Source organism: Callithrix jacchus, chromosome 7, assembly GCF_049354715.1.
Source record: "Callithrix jacchus isolate 240 chromosome 7, calJac240_pri, whole genome shotgun sequence".
NCBI classification, from domain to species: domain Eukaryota; kingdom Metazoa; phylum Chordata; class Mammalia; order Primates; family Cebidae; genus Callithrix; species Callithrix jacchus.
Window position 1 is genome coordinate 51,463,568 of NC_133508.1, and position 17,954 is coordinate 51,481,521.

Below are 17,954 nucleotides of genomic sequence, written 5' to 3' on the forward strand. Positions count from 1 at the left end.
CAGGGCTATGGGTTGGAGAAACGTGAGTCCTCCGTGGCCGCTGGCAATAAAGACCCTGCAATTTGGCATACTTTTGTCTTGGTGTTGACTTTCTATGCTTGGGCCAGTACAATAATGTCACTTCTAAGCATATTCATTTTAATTTGGGGGAAAAGTAGCTCTGGGTAAAATAAAATACTGACATGGAAAGCTGTGGATCCTTTTTATTGGGATGTTTGCATTTCTATGAGACAATTCAATTGCAGCATTATTATATGTTAAATTATAGCAACAGGATCATCATTTTTCCTCTTTTAAATTTTCTGTGTTGATGACAGCTGTGCAATTTTTAATTTGTCACAGAACAAATAGGACCAGAATTGTGTGTCATGTGAACATAGCTAGTTTTATGTATTTCTGACAGTCCTACAGTGTGTGCTGTGGTTTTCAACTTTCTGCCTCTTTGGGACATCGGGAGGCTTGTATTTCTCAGTGGGCCCTCATCCCTGTGTCATGCTCTCATAGGTCGGCTATGGGGCAGCAGGCCGGTCCTTCCCACGGAGAGCCCGGTTTCCCATTCACTGCGTTTCTACTCCACTCCCTGCCACAGCCCCGTGTCCTCCTGTTAAAAGCAGGAAATTGCAAGGATCTATTTAAAATGCAGCGTCCTCCTCCAGGTTTAGGGTCTTCACCTCGGCATGAACTGCTGGCAGTGAGCCTCTTGTCCGTGGCTCACCCAGGTCTCTGAGAGTTTCTAATTCTCATTTGCATGCTGATTGTGTCCCTGAGCTCCACAAGGCTGCATCTGGTCTTGCATGATAAAATGTCAACAGCCCATTGACACCAGGTGTTGAAGTTTTGCTGCCTCCCAAAGCAAAGGACGCTGTTCAGGATGGGTTCTCCTTAGATGCTTTCTGAGAAGAAAAGGACAGTCTGTTGTCATCAGCACCCTCGGACTTGCAGCGGTTCTTCTTGTCCTCCTCACCCCTGAACTATAACTGCTCCTTTGGCAGCTGCTTCAAATCTTCGGCCCTGACTAGTGTTCACTAGCTTCATGTCTTGGGGCAAGCTCTTTGACAGAGGCGCTGCATGTAGATCAGGCAAACAGTTGGTGCTACATAGAGTCCAGTCCTGTGAGGGCCACACAAAGGCTTCATGGGTAGTAACTATTGTCTTGTTTCAGGGTACTGAGAGCTTTCCAGCAGATTCTCTCACAGTCATACAAAGAGCTGGCAGCAGTATGGGATATGTGCAAGGCCAGAAAGGGGCCACTTAGCATCTCAAAAGTAAATTAAAAAGATTAACATGAGGTCAGTGGTGATTTCATATGGTCAAGGGCCGTAGCTGGGCAAAACTGGGTTTGAACGCCGGGTCTGCCATTGATTGCCTGTGTGACCTTGGGCCCGTCATGTCTCTGTCCTCAAGTTCCTCATCTGTGAAATGCGGGTGATCAGATCACCGTCACTGGACTGTTTCTGTAAGGACCGTTACATGACACGAAATAAGCGTGGATCCTGGAACATGGCAAATGTTCTATAAACAAGAGCTGTTTGGCTGCTTCTGTGATGAATTTGGTACTACTGTGAGTGTTGCTATGAGTAAATATAAGTTGTTGATAGAGGGTTTTGGTAAACACATTTGTACTATATATGGCAACAAATGTTGACTTTTGAAACATGCTTGGGCATTTTAGTTATACTTGAGTACAATGGACATACTAATTGTAAATATTATCTATTATGGAAAGCAGGTCCTCTGGTTTTATTCACTTACATTCGATTATTTCTGCTTTTATGTACTTGGAAACATACTCACTTTTCAAATTTCATTCATGTTGATTTTTAAAAATTCAGACTACTCATTCTTCTCTAGGTCAATGAGTGAGGTTTGAGCTTTTACGGACTCAGTAAGGAAGTGAAGAAAGTTGCAAATATCCCCTAACTCTGTATGTAGAGCTGAAGGACAACAGTCTGCTGTAAGGTGCGTGAGATAGCCAAGATGTCCTGGGGGCATCCAGGTTCAAATCTCAAGCTGTGCCATCAAAAGACAGCTAATGGAAAGGAAGGGGAATTGGACCCATATCATCAAGGTCAGGGGACAGAGCAGGAATCTTCTTTGAAAATATGCATTTAATCTTAAAATTTCATGAGCATTTTGCATTCCATCCCATATTTCATTGTGTTTTGTTTCATCCTAGAGAGAATGGCTTCTCAACATCCCGAGCCTCTGAAGGTCACTGGAGGAGAGCATAGGCATCTCTATCTGGCGTGGGTTACCAGTAGTCTAACTTAAAAATCAAGGCTGAGCCCTGTGCACTAAGTACAAGAAGGGAGGCCGGGTACGGTGGCTCATGCCTGTAATCCCAGCACTTCAGGAGGTCGAGGCAGGTGGATCACCTGAGGTCAGGAGTTCAAGACCAGCCTGGCCGACATGGGAAAACCCTGTCTCTACTAAAAATACAAAATTTAGCCAGGCGTAGTGGCAGGTGCCTATAATCCCAGCTACTTGAGAGGCTGAGGCAGGAGAATTGCTTGAACCCTGAGGGTGGAGGTTGCAGTGAGCTAGGATCACACCACTTCACTCCTGCCTGGGTGAAAGAGCAAAACTCGGTCTCAAAAAAGAAAAAAAATACAAGGATGGAATCTGAGAATACCTGGAAAATGAAATTTAAAGAAGTTAGGAAGGACAGGGAGCAAGGAAGTGAAAGGTCTTGGGGTGGAGATAAGGACTGCAACAGTGGCACAGGAGGAAAAGTCCAGAAAAAACTGTGGGCCAAACGACCCAGCCACAGGTTGCCTCTCAGGTCTGAACGGCACTCAACCGCCAAACGCCATGGCCTCTCAGCCTTTCTGGAAATTTGTTCCAGGAGTCAAGTTAGTCTCCTTCCAATGGCAAGCACGTCCCATCAGGGCCGCAGTTACATGATTCAGTTTTCACCATAAGGTTGACACGTCCTTGGCGCTGCTTCCTCTTCCTGGAGCCAAAGCCCCTTTCCTTGTTGCAGTCTTTACTGGACAACAACATTCAAATGAAAATACGTGTATTATGCCCAGGCAAGTTGCTGGCTGCGTGATTTTTGTTAGAATCCACTTCTCACAGAGTGACTTTATTGTAATGTATTTTCTTTTCTTTTCTTTGTTTTCTTTTTCCAAGACAGAGTTTCGCTCTTGTTACTCAGGCTGGAGTGCAATGGTGCAATCTCGGCTCACTGCAACCTCTGCCTCCTGGGTTCAGGCAATTCTCCTGCCTCAGCCTCCTGAGTAGCTGGGATTACAGGCACGCGCCACCGTGCCCAGCTAATTTTTTGTACTTTTAGTAGAGAAGGGGTTTCACCATGTTGAAGAGGATGGTCTCGATCTCTTGACCTTGTGATCCACCCGCCCCGGCCTCCCAAAGTGCTGGGATTACAGGCTTGAGCCACCGCGCCCGGCCCTGTAGTGCATTTTCTTGCAGCTTCTGTCAGGTCAAAGTGGAGTTGGCCTTGGTAAGGCTGGGAACCTACAAATAAAGAAAAATGAAGGCGCTTGGAATGCTCATGGAACAAGGCGTGGTTAGATCCCATCTAGGAAGGAATGCAGAGTTCTTTATGGAGTTCTGGGATGCGCAGAGGGAGACGCTGAAAGTGAAAGTGTTTATTATCTCTGTGTAAATTGACACTTCTCTGCTCTTCAGTTGCAGGATAGTGTTCAGGGCTGTGTTCCATTAGTGGTGGCCTTTTTTGCTGACTTAGAAGGAGGTGGCGGGATTGACAAGCAGCCAGCTTCCTCTTGACAATAGTGGATGGAGATGATGCTACCTGTTACAGGCCGTAGGACTGTGTGACTTGAGTACAAAACTGTTGGCATCTTAGATTCAGAGAATTAGTGTAGCAATCAATGCATCGTCCTATTCTTCCGCCCAGTTGCAGCAGGGGGAACTGGCTGGCCATGGAGCCTTTCACAGCTACGAGGCTGTGTGGCTATGGCTAAGTTCCTGAGACCACTGAGGCTCTGTTTCCTCAGCGGACGGACAGAGCCAGTAGTACCTAAACCTGGGTTGTGTGACAAGGAAACGCAGTGATGCATGCAGGGCGTTCTGTATGGTGCTTGGTACTCAGTAAGTGCTTAATAAATAGCAGCTGCCATTAGGAGCGGTGGTGTTGATGTTGTTACCATCACCTCCCTCAGAGCAAGTTCATCTGTAGTCTGGGAGTCTCGAGAAATAAAAGGCGTTTGTCATAAGTAGTAGAAAGAACGTCAGCTGTGGGAGTTGTATTAAGTAAGGGTTACTTGGTATGGGTAACAGAAACCAAATGAAGCTGGCTTAAGGAGAAGAAGGGAATTTATCACAAGGGGTCATGGCAGGAGACAGCTGAGTCTCAGGGTGGGCGGAAACCAAGGACAAGAAAGAAGGAGGCTCTGTCTCTGCTCTGTGTTTTGCTGTCGGGGTCCTTACCACGTCTTTCTCTCTCTCCTCTTTCCTCTTTTCTCCCCCCTCTTCCCCTTCCTTCCCTTCTCTTCTCTCATCTCTCCAGCTGTCTTTCCCACATCCAGACTGCTTGCTAGAAAGTGGCGGTCCCTTCTGGCAGAGTTTCCATGTAATATGTCCAGCTGATTAGCCTCACTGGGTGCCTCAGCGCCTATTTCTTAACCTCCAAATAGTTTGGCGGTGCCTAATCAACTGGAGTGAAGAGGGTGCTGTGTTGGGCTGAGCACACACAAGGCTGTGAGAAAAGGCAGCGACTGATTCCCAGTGAGTCACCAATGCTACCTAGGGTGTCGATCCCCGAGAGCTGTCCCCTGCAGCCAAATCACCCTGGCAGTCATGTCACAACGAGGCCTGCTGGAGGCTCATGGGAATTAGGCAATGGCCGTAAGTAATGATCGGCATGGTGATACCTGGTTATCATCACTGGGCCAGGCACTGTTCTAAGTACTTCAGTGACATTACTTAGGTTAATACTCATTACTATCAAGTAAATAAAGCTTTGAATCCATGTGACAAAGAGAAAAGTGATCTTGGGTAAGAAGATGAAGTCACTTCCCAAGTTGACACAGCTAGCAGCTGATGGAGGAAGGGTTGGAACTCAGGAAATCTGACTCCAAAGCCCATGCCCTTAGCCACATCTCTTAGAAAGGCACACTACACTCTCTTCCACAGGCTGTGGCAGGCCAGACCTCCCCCAGGCTTCTTTCTGAACATGGACTTGGCTTTCTGTATATGGAGACACAGTGACCCTCCAAGGTGTGGATCTAAACCACATGCCTTCCTCATGACGCGCTCTGGCTCCCCCTGGCTTTGCAGTTCATCAGCTCTCAAACTCCACAGGCTCAATCAACACCCAATTTGGGCACCACCTGGCTGGGACTTACAGCCACACATGGTGGCTTTGTTCCCAATGTAACTCTAGTACTTTTGCAAATCTGTCAGTTTAAAAGGGTAATAAATTGATTTTGAATCCACGGTTCTAAGGGTTTGTTTCGTTACTTACTTTTAAACCTCACTAGTCTTGTAAGTTATGACTTTTTCACTGGGCCAAGGTAAAAATAAAAAAAAATGGGTCTGGCTTGGCACAGGTCCCACCAGAAGACAAATTCCAGTTATGAGGTAAGCAGTGCCATCCTTACATACCAGAGAGCACTCCAGTGTCTGACTCTGGGAGGATGTTTCAGTACCAACTTTAACACACATAGCATGAAATTTACCATTTTAACTGCTTTCAAGTGTATAATTCAGTGGTATTTGGTACCTTCACAATGTTGTATAACCATTACCACTATCTAGTTCCAGAACCTTTTTATCTCAACCACAGGAAACTCTGTACTCATTAACCAGTTAATCCTATGTTCAACTTCTATTCAGCTTCTATGGATTTGCCAGTCTGTATGGTATTTTTTTTTTTTTTTTGAGACAGAGCCTCACTCTGTAACCCAGGCTGGAGTGCAATGGTGCAATCTCAGCTCACTGCAACCTTCGCCTCCTGTGTTCAAGTGATTCTCCTGCCTCAGCCTCCTGAGTAGCTGGGATTACAGGCACCCACCACCATGCCCAGCTAATTTTTCTATTTTCAGTAGAGTTGGGTTTCACCATGTTGGCCAGGCTAGTCTCGAACTCCTGACCTCATGATCTGCCTGCCTCAGCCTCCCAAAGTACTGGGATTATAGGTGTGAGCCACCACGCCTGGCTGTCTGTAAGGTTCTTAAAACTGGAATTACAGTGCATGGCCTTTTGTGTCTGGCTTTCAGTTATCATAATGTTTTCTAGGTTCATCTGCATTCGAGCACGTATCGGCGCTTCATTCCTATTGTATAGCTGAATATGATTCCATTGTATGGATATACCACATTTTGTTTGTCCATCTGTCAGTTGATGGACATTTGGATTGTTTCCACCTTGGGCTGCTCTGAATAGCGCTGTTGTGAATACTCAGGAGACAGTGTTTGCTAGGACACTTGTTTTCAATTCTTTTGCTTATATGCCTAAGAGTAAATTCCTGGCTCATAAGGACATTCTGTATTCAACTGTTGGAGGAACTGCCAAACTGTTTTCCGCAGTGACTGCACTATTTTATATTCCCACCAGCAACCTGTAAGGGTTCCCATTTCTCCACATCCTTGCCTCCAGCATCAACTTTTGACTTATAGGATGAGTTTTATTATAACAATGGGGGTAAAATCTGAATTATTTAGGCTTCATTTATTTAATGAGACCATATTAAAGCAAGAAGTGGAAACTTGTGAGCATTTTAATGCAAAATACATCATAGAATTTGAGATCCACGAAAGCAAAGGTTGTTTAACATGCAGAGATAAATTTGATCATTAGTTCATATCTATCGACCATATAAATGACGAGATCATAAAATCCATGGAGCTTCCTGTGGCAGGGCTGTGCCCCATGATAGGATTCATCTGGTATATTTTTCTATAAAAACATATAATAGCCCATCTCAGTGACATCTGGACTCGTCTGCATAAAATGAGAGTTTAGGGTCATATCATTATTATTTCATATCCATACTTCATCCAATCCATAAAACAGAAGCAAAGTATGGTAAGCTGTTATTTCTCTTCTGAAAACATTAAGAAGTTTTATGTGTACCTTCTATGTTTGCTAATGACACAAAATGTCGAAACATGTCATTTTTTTCCTCTGCCAACTCATGAATGTGCCATTCCTATCTGTAACCTAAATAAATACTCATTAATGTACAGTGAAATTGAAATGAGCGCTCATATAAATAAGCCCACTACAGAAATACAAGTTTCTTTAAATTTGTAGACCAAAATAACCTGAAATAAATTGAACATCATTTTACATTCAAAACAACCAACCAAATAAACTGGTTTTTATGACTCGATTTCTTAAACTCAGGTAGGTAAGAAAACATATATATGTTTCTTCATTTTGTAATCCATCATACATTTTAAAAACAGCACTATTTAGTTTAAATGTGTATAGGCCAAATGGAGAAGAATGTGCATACCACCTGATTCTAGGATGCTGGGGCAAGGGGAGAGGATAAAGTTGAGTAGAGTTGGCTATTTCCTTCACTTCTTCATTGATTGGTTGGTGTTTTTACCCTTTTGGACAAATATTTATTTGTTCAAGCACGATTATGTACCAGGTCCTATGCTTAAATCCAAGGACATAGTGATTAACTGAAAAAATAATGTTGGTGACCTCATGGAATTTAAAAAGTCTGTTGCATGAGGGTGATACACTTATCTCATTTGTTATCTATTGCTATGTAACAAACCACCCCAAAACTAAGCAATGCAAATCAATATCTTATTATGCTCTCAGATTTGTGGGCCAGGAATTTAGGTGTTGCACAGGGAGGAGCTCAGGTGTGCTCCATAGTAGCTGTGGCCTCATCTGGGATGGCTGGAACCACTGAGATGGCTGCTGCCATGGTGAGGGCCTTGGTGATGGCAGATGGTTGGATTCCTTGGCCCTCCTTTCTATTGCACCTCTGGGGCTGGAATATTCAAGATGGCTTTTTGACTCATGTATCTGTCACCTGGGCTTGATAGTTAGAAAGCTGAGGATGGCTGGGCATCTCCTTCTCCATGCTGTGTGTGGGTGTGGGCTTCCTCCAAGTATGGCAGTCTCAGGTTCCTCAGACTTCTTATGTGACAGCTTCTCCCAAAAGGAGCATTCCAGAAGTCATGGGCAGAAGCTGCAAGGTCTCTTACAACCTAGCCTTAGAAATCCCAGAGCACCACTTCTGCCACTTACCGTGAGACAACCTTGTCAGTAAGGCCAGCCAGATTCATGAGGAGGGAATTTCGACCCTAATTCTCAAAGGGAGGAGTAGAAAAAAATTTACAGTTATCTTTAATGTACAATATAGGAAGGCAGACATTCAAGAAATAACCACAGCAAGAACTATTGCAGTGAAGAAAATGTACAGGCATCTTTATCCTAATCAGGACATCCTGACTGCAAATGATAGAAACGTAACTCAGGCAGGCTAAAGAAAAGGGCATTTACTGACCTACTTAACTGAGATGTCTGTGGCTAAATCCTGGGCTGCAGTGATGCCTTCAAGGACCACTTTCCCAATCTCTCAGCTCCACTTACCTCCACTTACTCAATTGGTTTTATTCCCAGGCAGAAGTTCCTCAAGTGATGACTATGAAGCCCACCAGCTGCTCCATGGTTCTACCAGTTTACCAATCCCAGTTGAAAAAGAGGCCACACAGCCAAGCAGATTTAACCCCAGGACTACTTGCTGGAACTATTGAGAGAGAGATAGCCAGCCTTTCTTTTTCAGTTGGACTTGGTAAACTGTTGTAAATGTGGAGAGCTGGTGGGCTTTGTAGTTCCCACTTGAGGAGTCTGTCTCCTTCTCAATCGTTCTGTCAAATAGTCCCGAGATTAAATCTGTTTGCCTGCATTTGGTTAACATGTCCTGTGCTGAACCAACCACTGTTGCCGAATAGATGAAATGCTTGGATTGGCCAGGCCTGAACCATGTGCCCACCTCTGGGACTTGGGAGTGGAGTCAGCCCCAAATAAACCACACATGGGAAGAATGTTTCTACAAAATGAGACGAGAGCTTCTTTTATTAGAAGAGGGAAATAGATACTAACCAGACAAAAACATAAAATATCCATTACACAAGCCTAACACAGGGTAATCAGCATTAAAGGTTTGGTCTATACATAGAAACAAGTGGGAAAGGGCATTCCTCTTTGATATCATTACTTCCACATATTCAACATGCATTAATTATGTTTTCATTGAGTACGAAACACTGGAAAGGTTGTAACTGGGGGTACACATTGAATAGAAAAATGGGTGGGATGGGGAGGTCACAGGATTTGGGGCTGGCAACAACATGCTGGTAGCACACATGAGCTTTATTGGGGAAGGCTTTGATAGGTTTGTAAGAAGGGAGGTTCCTCACGGTGGGAGACTGGCTAGGGGTTCAGGGAGTCCAGACTCGGAAGGGAAGGAGGGCAAGGCAACCCCAGGGAGATGGGGAGTAGAGAGGGAACTTATGTGTCCAGGCGATGTTGCTCAGTAGCACACTGAGAGCCTCCAGGACAGGAAGCATTGAAGGGCAGCAGCTTGGGGTCTCTATGGCTCAGGGCTTAGCCTATCTATGGCTAACAGGTGTTGGGAGCAGTTTTGCAGATTATACAAGGCAGACAGGCTCTAAATGGCCAAACATCTGCTTATTTGAGCGACGTGTAAAGCAATCAGATGTGTAAAAATTTAAGTTTGTTTCTAGTGAGCTTGTGAGCTAGCAGGGCTGAGCCTTCAAAGAAGAAATAAATAACCAAGGGGCCAATACACAGAGGCCATCTTTGGCTCATTTGTATAACTAGGAGTTAAAAATTAACCTCGTTATAACAGAACAATTAGTTAATATCAGCATGTTAACGATTTGAGGTACAAACTGGAATGATAATCATAATACTTAGCACTTTTTTACATGCTATGTGCAGGCACTGTGATATGTGCTTTATACAATCTGTCTAATTCTTTGAGCAACTCTGCACAGGTGGGAAAAATGAGGGGTAAGTAGGGGCCACGTGATGGCTCTTACAGATTCAGCTTGGACATGATCTAGCTCATGTCTGCTCATGTTTAAGTAGCCAAAACAAGTCATATGGCAAAGCCTAACATCAATGAAGGCAGGAAGAATGTTTCTCCCACAGGAGGGTCACTAGGGAGGACTCTATAAGCACTGGTTCAGAGACGGGCACTTTTTGAACAAATAATTCAGTCTACCATGGATGGATTCTTAAGCAATTACAATACAATGTGGTAAGTTCTCTGACAGAACTTCTCTATTCTTTGAGCAGAGGAGGAGGTCCTTAACTCTTTCAATTTGTCTTTTGTGTTTAGAATAAAGTGAAACTTAGGGCACGTTTTGGTGATTAAGCTTCAATTTTCTGGAACAAGGACAGAACAAGTTGTATTGTGTGTAAGCAACGTATACAAAAAAAAAAGAAATGTAGTAAATACATTTTGAATACCCTAGATCCACTAGCCTACTTAGACTGAAAAGCAAGGACAGTAACTCCTCTCTCCCAAGAGCTGGCATTAAGGGGTTTCGTTAACAGTAATATCTGTGCATGTATAAGCAAAGGACCTGGGAACAGGGGCACTCTCAGAATGATATGAGAAGGCTTATTCTTAAGAACATTGAGTCTGTGTATTGGGAGTTTGGGGAAGGGAAGGCAGGCCTAGAGAAAAATGAGGCATAAATTGAGCGAACATTAGACCGTGGGTACATTATTTGGATGTCCTTGCCAATTCTTCTCCTCACAGCTCAGCATGTCCTGACCTTCCTGTTTGCAGTTAACATACACAGGACATACAGAGAAGTTTAAAATGTATGGTCACAATGCTAAAAAGCCAGCGTTGTTGGTGACTTTGTCTAATGGAACTCAATTTAGATCTGGAGCACGTAGTCTACTTAGGGTAACTCAGTAACTTCTGGTTTAAAAGTGTGTATTTTCTGAGTAAATATCAAATACATTCTAATTGCTTCCTTTGCCCTGTCTGTTTCTCTTCTCTTTGGGTGTTTAGGGGGCTTATATATTGTCTTGTCTTGGGATGTATATCTTGTCCATGAATGTCTCTCTGGCCGTTTCTGGACTAGGTTGAGATATCATCAACCCCAGTCACTCAACAGTATACAAGACTGGAGGGGGGAGTGGTGACAGTGTAGGGCAATAGAGCTGTCTCAGATTCTCTCTAACTTAGAATGCTGTGGGGTAACCATTTCTATCCTAATACTGGCTGCCCCAGCTGCCCAGGGCAGGGTATGAGACATTAGGATGCTTCTGTTTTCAGATCCTCAAATCTGTCTGGGTGTTTCTAACCATCTCCAGGGGAGAACGGGAATTCAGGGTAAGCAAGAATCAGGCCACATTCTTTGTAGTCCATCCTTCTCTGTTTTAGCCAAGCTCCCCTCTAGCCCAGGAAAGGATTGTAGTGTCTTCCCATGCAACAAGGCACTGCTGTGATGTCATATCTTATATTCTCCCTGCCCTATGTCCTATAGTTGCCACTCTATGCTCAGCCCTTCAAGTTTGAGTCTCCATGATTCAGAACCCATCTTTGATTTATTATTTACTGTTAAATGTTTTTAGGGATTGAGGATTTGCAATATCCATCTTTAACAGAATCTACCTTCAAATAGCATTATACCACACTATGTGAAAGATCTAAACCTTAGGCCAGGCACAGTGGCTCCTGCCACTTTGGGAGGCCAAGGTGGGTGGATCACGAGGTCAGGAGTTCGAGACCAGACTGGCCAATGTGGCAAAACCCTGTCTCTACTAAAAATACAACAATTAGCTGGATGTGGTGGTGCAGGCCTGTAGTCCCAGCTGCTTGGGATGCTGAGGCAGAAGATCACTTGGACCTGGGAGGCGGAGATTTCAGCAAGTCAAGATCGTGCCACTGCACTCCAGCCTGGTTGACACAGCAAGACTCCATCTCAAAAAAAAAAAAAAAAAAAAAAAAAAAAATCTGAACCTTACAACAATATGCTTCCATTGGCACCTGCTTATTCTTTGTGCTGTCATTGTCATATATTTTATTCTGTGTATGTTATCAACCTTGCAGGAGATTATTATTGGTTTTGCTTTAAACTGTCAGTTATCTTTTAATTAATTAAAAGATGAGAAAGAAAACATGTTTATGCTACTCACACATTTCCCTTTGCAAGTATTCTTTTACCATTTTTGTAAATAGAAGTTTCTACCTAATGTTATTTTCTTTCTGCCTCAAGAAATTTCTTTAACATTTCTTTTAGTGCAAATCTGCTGCTGATGAGTTTTCTTAGCTTTTGGTTATCTAAAAAAGTCACCTTCATTTTTGAAAGCTATTGCTGGTTATAGAACTGTATGTCGGCAATTTCAGTTGGCAAGATTTTGCTTTCAATACTTTTAAAATGTCATTTTTTAATCTCCTGGTTTGTATAGATTCTGATGAGAAGTCTGACATCGATTTTTGGTCTATAAATGTAACATGCCTTTTTTTCTCTGGGTGATTTTTAAATTTTCTCATTTTTACTGTGTGTGTGTATGTGTGTGTGTGTGTTTAGTAATTTGATTATAATATGCCTTGTTGCAGCCTTCTCTGTGTTCATCCTGCTTAGGTTTATTGAGATTCTCATAAGTTTATAGTTTTTATCAAATATGGAAACAAATGTTTGTTTTTGATATGGTTTGGCTGTGCCCCCACCCAAATCTCATCTTGAATTGTAGTTCCCATAATCCCCACGTGTCGTTGGAGGGACCCTGTGGTGGTAATTTAATCATGGGGGTGGTTACCTCCAGGCTATTCTCATGATAATGAGTGAATCTCAGAAGATCTGATGGTTATATAAGCACCTGGCATTTCCCCTGCTGGCACTCATTGTCTCTCCTGCCACCCTGTGAAGAGGTGCCTTTGACCATGATTGTAAATTTCCTGAGGCCTCCCCAGCTATGCAGAACGATAAGTCAATTAAACCTCTTTCCTTTATAAATTACGCAGTGTCCAGTATTTCTACATGGCAGCATGAGGAAAGGCTAATGTAATTTTAGTTTTTCAGACACTGTTTCTGTTTCCCTATCCTCCCCAATTGGAGTCTCTGCCAATGAGACTCCAATTAGATATATGTTAGCTTTATAGCCTTACATTGTCACTAATTTATTTTGGATAGTTTTATTGCTATGATTTCAGGTTCACTGATCTTTTCTTCTGCATTGTCTAATCTGCTATTAATTTCATCCAATGAGAATTCCACTTCACATATTGCATTTTTCATCCCTGGAAGTTCTATTTGGTTCTGCTTTAAATGTTCTACTTTTCTCTTTATTATATTCATGTTTTATTTTACAACCTTGAACAAGCAAAGCATATTTTTAGTAGCTGTCTGAATAGCCATGTTTGCTAATACTATCCCTTCTGTTATTTCTGGGTTTGTTTCTGTACACTGATTTTTCTCCAAGCTATTAGTCACATTTTCTTGCTTTTTTATATGTCTGGTAATTTTTTATGGAATACTACGCATTATGAATTTTACATTTTGGGGCACTAGATTTTGTGACACTTCTATAAAAAAATGCCGATTTTTTGGCAGGTATTTTACTTACTTGCAGATCAGTTCAATTCTTTCCAGGCTTACTTTTAAGCTCTTTTTGGATGGGCCTGAAATAGCCTTTGTTCTAGGAATCATTTCGCTTAATTTCTAAAGCCTGGTCCTTCTGGAGTCTCTAATGAATGTGTCCTGTATTCCACCCAAATTCCTCCTCTTTGGCTGGTGAGCATGTCAACAGTTACGGACATGTGAGCTCTTGGAATTACTAGGCCTATAGCTCCCCTGTAACTATTCTCTTCTGCAAGTTTTTCTTGCTTGGTCACGTAGAGTTTTATCTTGCCCAGACACAGGATTGATATTCAGCCAGCAACTCAAAGGCAACCCCTTTGCAGATCTTTGGAGGTCTAGGTGTAGCCCCCCCTGCTCTTTTAGTACTCTGTCCTGGAAATCCTAGCTAACTTAGTCTTCCTGGTCTCCAGCTACTTAATTCAGTGACATTGTGGGGCTCTGTTTGGATTTCTCTTTTCTTTTTTTCTTTTTTTGAGACAGTGTTTCGCTCTTGTTACCCAGGCTGGAGGACTGGAGTGCAATGGCGTGATCTCAGCTCACCGCAACCTCTGCCTCCTGGGTTCAGGCAATTCTCCTACCTCAGCCTCCTGAGTAGCTGGGATTATAGGCACGTGCCACCGTGCCCAGCTAATTTTTGTATTTTTAGTAGAGATGGGGTTCCACCATGTTGACCAGGATGGTCTCGTGGATTTCTCTTTTTTATGCTGGAGTCTGGAAATTCTATCCTTGCAGATTGCATGATGTTAGGACGCAACTTGCTTGTTCCTGTTTTCTCAAGATCACAATCCCTTGTTATTCAATGTCTAAACATAGTTGTTTCTAAAATAACGCTCAGTTTTATAGTTATTTACAGCAAGAGGATAATCTGGACCCTCTCACTCCCTCATGGCCAAAGCCAAAAAACTTCAAATTCACTCTACTATATTCATAATTTCATAATTACATTTCTTTTTGTAATTGTGGTGAATGCAGTTGCTCTATGGAGAATGCCTAGAATTTACTTATTTGGGGTTTGAAAGAATAGATTTACTTGAAAATGATAGAAATTCTATAAGGAAAGAAATACTAATTCACAGAAATGTAAGGAATTAATTCAACAATATTTATTAAGCTATTTGCTAGGTGCTGTTTTAGTTTTTGGGGATACAACAGTAAGCAAAGAGATTAAAAGAAGCCTCTCTGCTCTGATCAAGTCCATTGTAGAAAAAATAGAGAAAGAGACAACAAGCATAATAAGTAAAATCTTAAAATCTATAACATGTCAGATGGTACGTGCAATGGGAATTATAGAGAAATAATCCTTTCACATGTGGCACTGATTGGAAAACATGGCCACTGTCCCTTCATAAACTTTAATGACAGAGGCCATCTGCTTAGAGGTACAATAGCCAACTATATTACCATAAATGTAAATCTAGTCTAGGGCTGTCCCCTCATGCCCTGTTAATCTCTGCAGTTTATAAATACTTAACATAAAGTCATATTCATATATCTACTTGCCACCTAGATTTTTTTTAAGCTTTCCCAAAATGACTAGATGCTCCATGTGGGTAGGTACCATGTCTGGTTTTGTTCCCAAGCATGCTATATAGGCTTGGCATTTGAATGGTGTTCATTAAGTATTTGTTAGTTTCTGAACACATTTGTGGATGAAATTTATAGATGTGTCAGGTTCTTGATATCTGCCTGGCTTATAACTTGTATATATACACCCTTACTTTTCTCTTCAAAATTGCTAGTCAATTTCTCTTTGCAAGTTACCAGTTGTGACTCTACTTTTCCTTCTCTTTCTTTCCACAGCTGTGCAATCATTGCACACCCTTAATGACCAGATTTCCCATTTTATTGTCACCAAGTCGAAGGCCCTGGAGGAGGACAAAGACCCTTTTCTACCCGCTGAGAAGGAGACTCTGAAGAGTTCCATGATACTGATGAGGCACCTCTTAATGGATGCTCAGGTACAAAGATCAGTAAATGAATTCTCTATGGAGAAGATGAAATATTCTTTTCTTTTTGGCATAAGCTGTCCAAAAATCTTCAACTATCACACCTATTGAAACTCGTTCATTTTTCTGATATTACAGATATTTGGATATATTGAGTATTGGATTTCTGATTAGATCTTATTTGGTATTTAGTATTAAACTCGCTTTTTAAAAAGTCAAAGTTATACAGCTTAAGAACAGTACATTTGTTGTTCTGAGAATTTAACAGATCTCCCATTAGCGTTGGAAAAGTGAAAATCCATTTACATACAAACTTGGCAGGCACCAAAGCTGGCAAAGACTTTGGAGCAGAGCAAATACTTACCCCAGACAGCATCACTGAGTAACTAATGAATGTTTTGGTGCATTTGCTGTACCCCTCAGTAAGTGCGTCAGCACTGGTTTTGCTAGCACTGAATTTATTACAGAAGGTTATTTAGCTCATTGTATGCTATTGTTGAGATGTTATTCTTCAAGGTTTCTCTTTGTGTACTATTTTATAGAAATATTTAAAAGTAATCTGTGTACTCCTTCTGGCTTTGTTGGTGGGTCTCTTCAGACGTGTTGATAGACAAACACCAGGTGCTTTAAGAGAATTGGTAGTTTTCTATGTTAGGGAAGCCAAACTAAACTAGATCTAATTGTCATTCCTACCTCTTCAGTGTCGGGAAATGTTTCAGGAAACGTTCTGTGGGTTTGGTGATATTAGTGTTCATTTGCCCTGGAGCTTTCTTCCCGAGCTTGTTTTCTGTTCAGCAGTGGTGAGGTCAGAATGGTTGGTGGTTTCTTGCATTCCGCTCTGTAGCAGAGATTTTGAACTGTGGTTTCTTTGCTTTTGTTTCTAACCCTGGCGGTGGTTTATGTTTTATTTTTAAAATCAATCCCAAATCCTGGGTCTTGTACCAATAAGGCTTTAACCGGCCATGCCTTTGTGCCTGTCTCACCTGTCAATGTCTGAAGCTGCCCCATGGGATTTTTGAGGCCCTCTGTTCAGATGGCCCGAATTATGCAAAGCCTTTCATTCCTATTCACTGTTCTCCTGCTCCCCTTCATTATAAACAGCCCATTCAGCTTCGCCTCTCTCCCTCAGCCTGTCTGGTGGTAAAAGGAAGGATTCTGAAGCTACGGCAGCCAATTTTGAAACTCAGAAAAAAGGGAAATTTAGAACAATTTACTGAATAAAAGAGAGCAAATTGTTCTTGAAAGGATTAGCTTTCCTCCAAATGCCTGCTCCCAATCCTGTAAGCCAGCACCCCAGCCAAGGGGACTACCTAAATGAATCCCTAAAGGCATTGTGTAAACTCCAGTTCGCAAAATCTAATTTACTAAAAAACCATTTATATTTTTCCTCTTCTTCATATCTGAGCTTACTAGTGCCTAGAACTGGATTTTAAAAATGTTTCATATCACTCCCAGAAATGTTTTCTCCCACCAAATGCCTGATTCATTAGAAACCCCTCACCTTAGTGGTGTTAACAATGATTTTTCCCTTTTTTAACGAGATTAAAATCTCCCCTGTCATGTGATCACCGTGTCGGAATACTTTCTTCCTATATTCTCTCCCGATCCCAAATTGATGACTGCCAGAATGTTCTCCCCTAAATGGCCAGAGAAAGTGGAGCGGAGTATGGTGGATGTTCTCCTAAGTCACATGCTAAAAGAAAGGTGGGTGAGGTCTTCTTCCTCTTTCCTGAAGGTGAGGATCTGCCTAAGTCAGGTAGGAACGTCATGTGGAAACCTAGTTGTTTGGTTTTTGCTTCCTAACATTCCAAGATTCCTTGCTTCTGTCTTTTTTTTTTTTTTTTGAGACGGAGATTTGCTCTTGTTACCCAGGCTGGAGTGCAATGGCGCGATCTCAGCTCACCGCAACCTCCGCCTCCTGGGTTCAGGCAATTCTCCCACCTCAGCCTCCTGAGTAGCTGGGATTACAGGCACGCGCCACCGTGCCCAGCTAATTTTTTGTATTTTTAGTAGAGACGGGGTTTCACCATGTTGACCAGGATGGTCTCGATCTCTTGACCCCGTGATCCACTCCCCTCGGCCTCCCAAAGTGCTGGGATTACAGGCGTGAGCCACTGGGCCCGGCCGCTTCTGTCTTTTTAACAAAGGACGAAGTGGGCTGTGATTAGTTTAGTACACCATTCTGATGGCTTTTCTTCCAAAACTGCTAACTTTCTGAAACACCGTTTTGGTTATGATCCTATGTTCCTTGCTGAAGTCAATCAGGATCAGGTCGTCTGATACCCCCAGTCCCCCATCCTACTACTGTCTCAGATGAGTGTTGCCAAGCTTATAAAATGCCATGGGATCCCAACGTTTTGGGGATGGCCAGGGATGATATGTGATTTTGAGTTTTGAAGTAGACATCCAAAACTGTCATTTTTTT

General features: G+C 42.5%; 1 protein-coding gene across 3 annotated transcripts in view; it reads left to right on the forward strand.

Annotated features, from left to right (window-relative positions):
- KAZN (kazrin, periplakin interacting protein) overlaps positions 1-17,954 on the forward strand; it is a 1,282,700-nt gene that overhangs the window by 286,070 nt on the left and 978,676 nt on the right. For all 3 annotated transcript variants that reach the window (XM_035252956.3, XM_035252957.3, XM_035252962.3), the window contains exon 2: positions 15,384-15,541. In XM_035252956.3, coding sequence (XP_035108847.2) covers positions 15,384-15,541 — 158 coding nt within the window. The remainder of the gene's footprint in view (positions 1-15,383; positions 15,542-17,954) is intronic.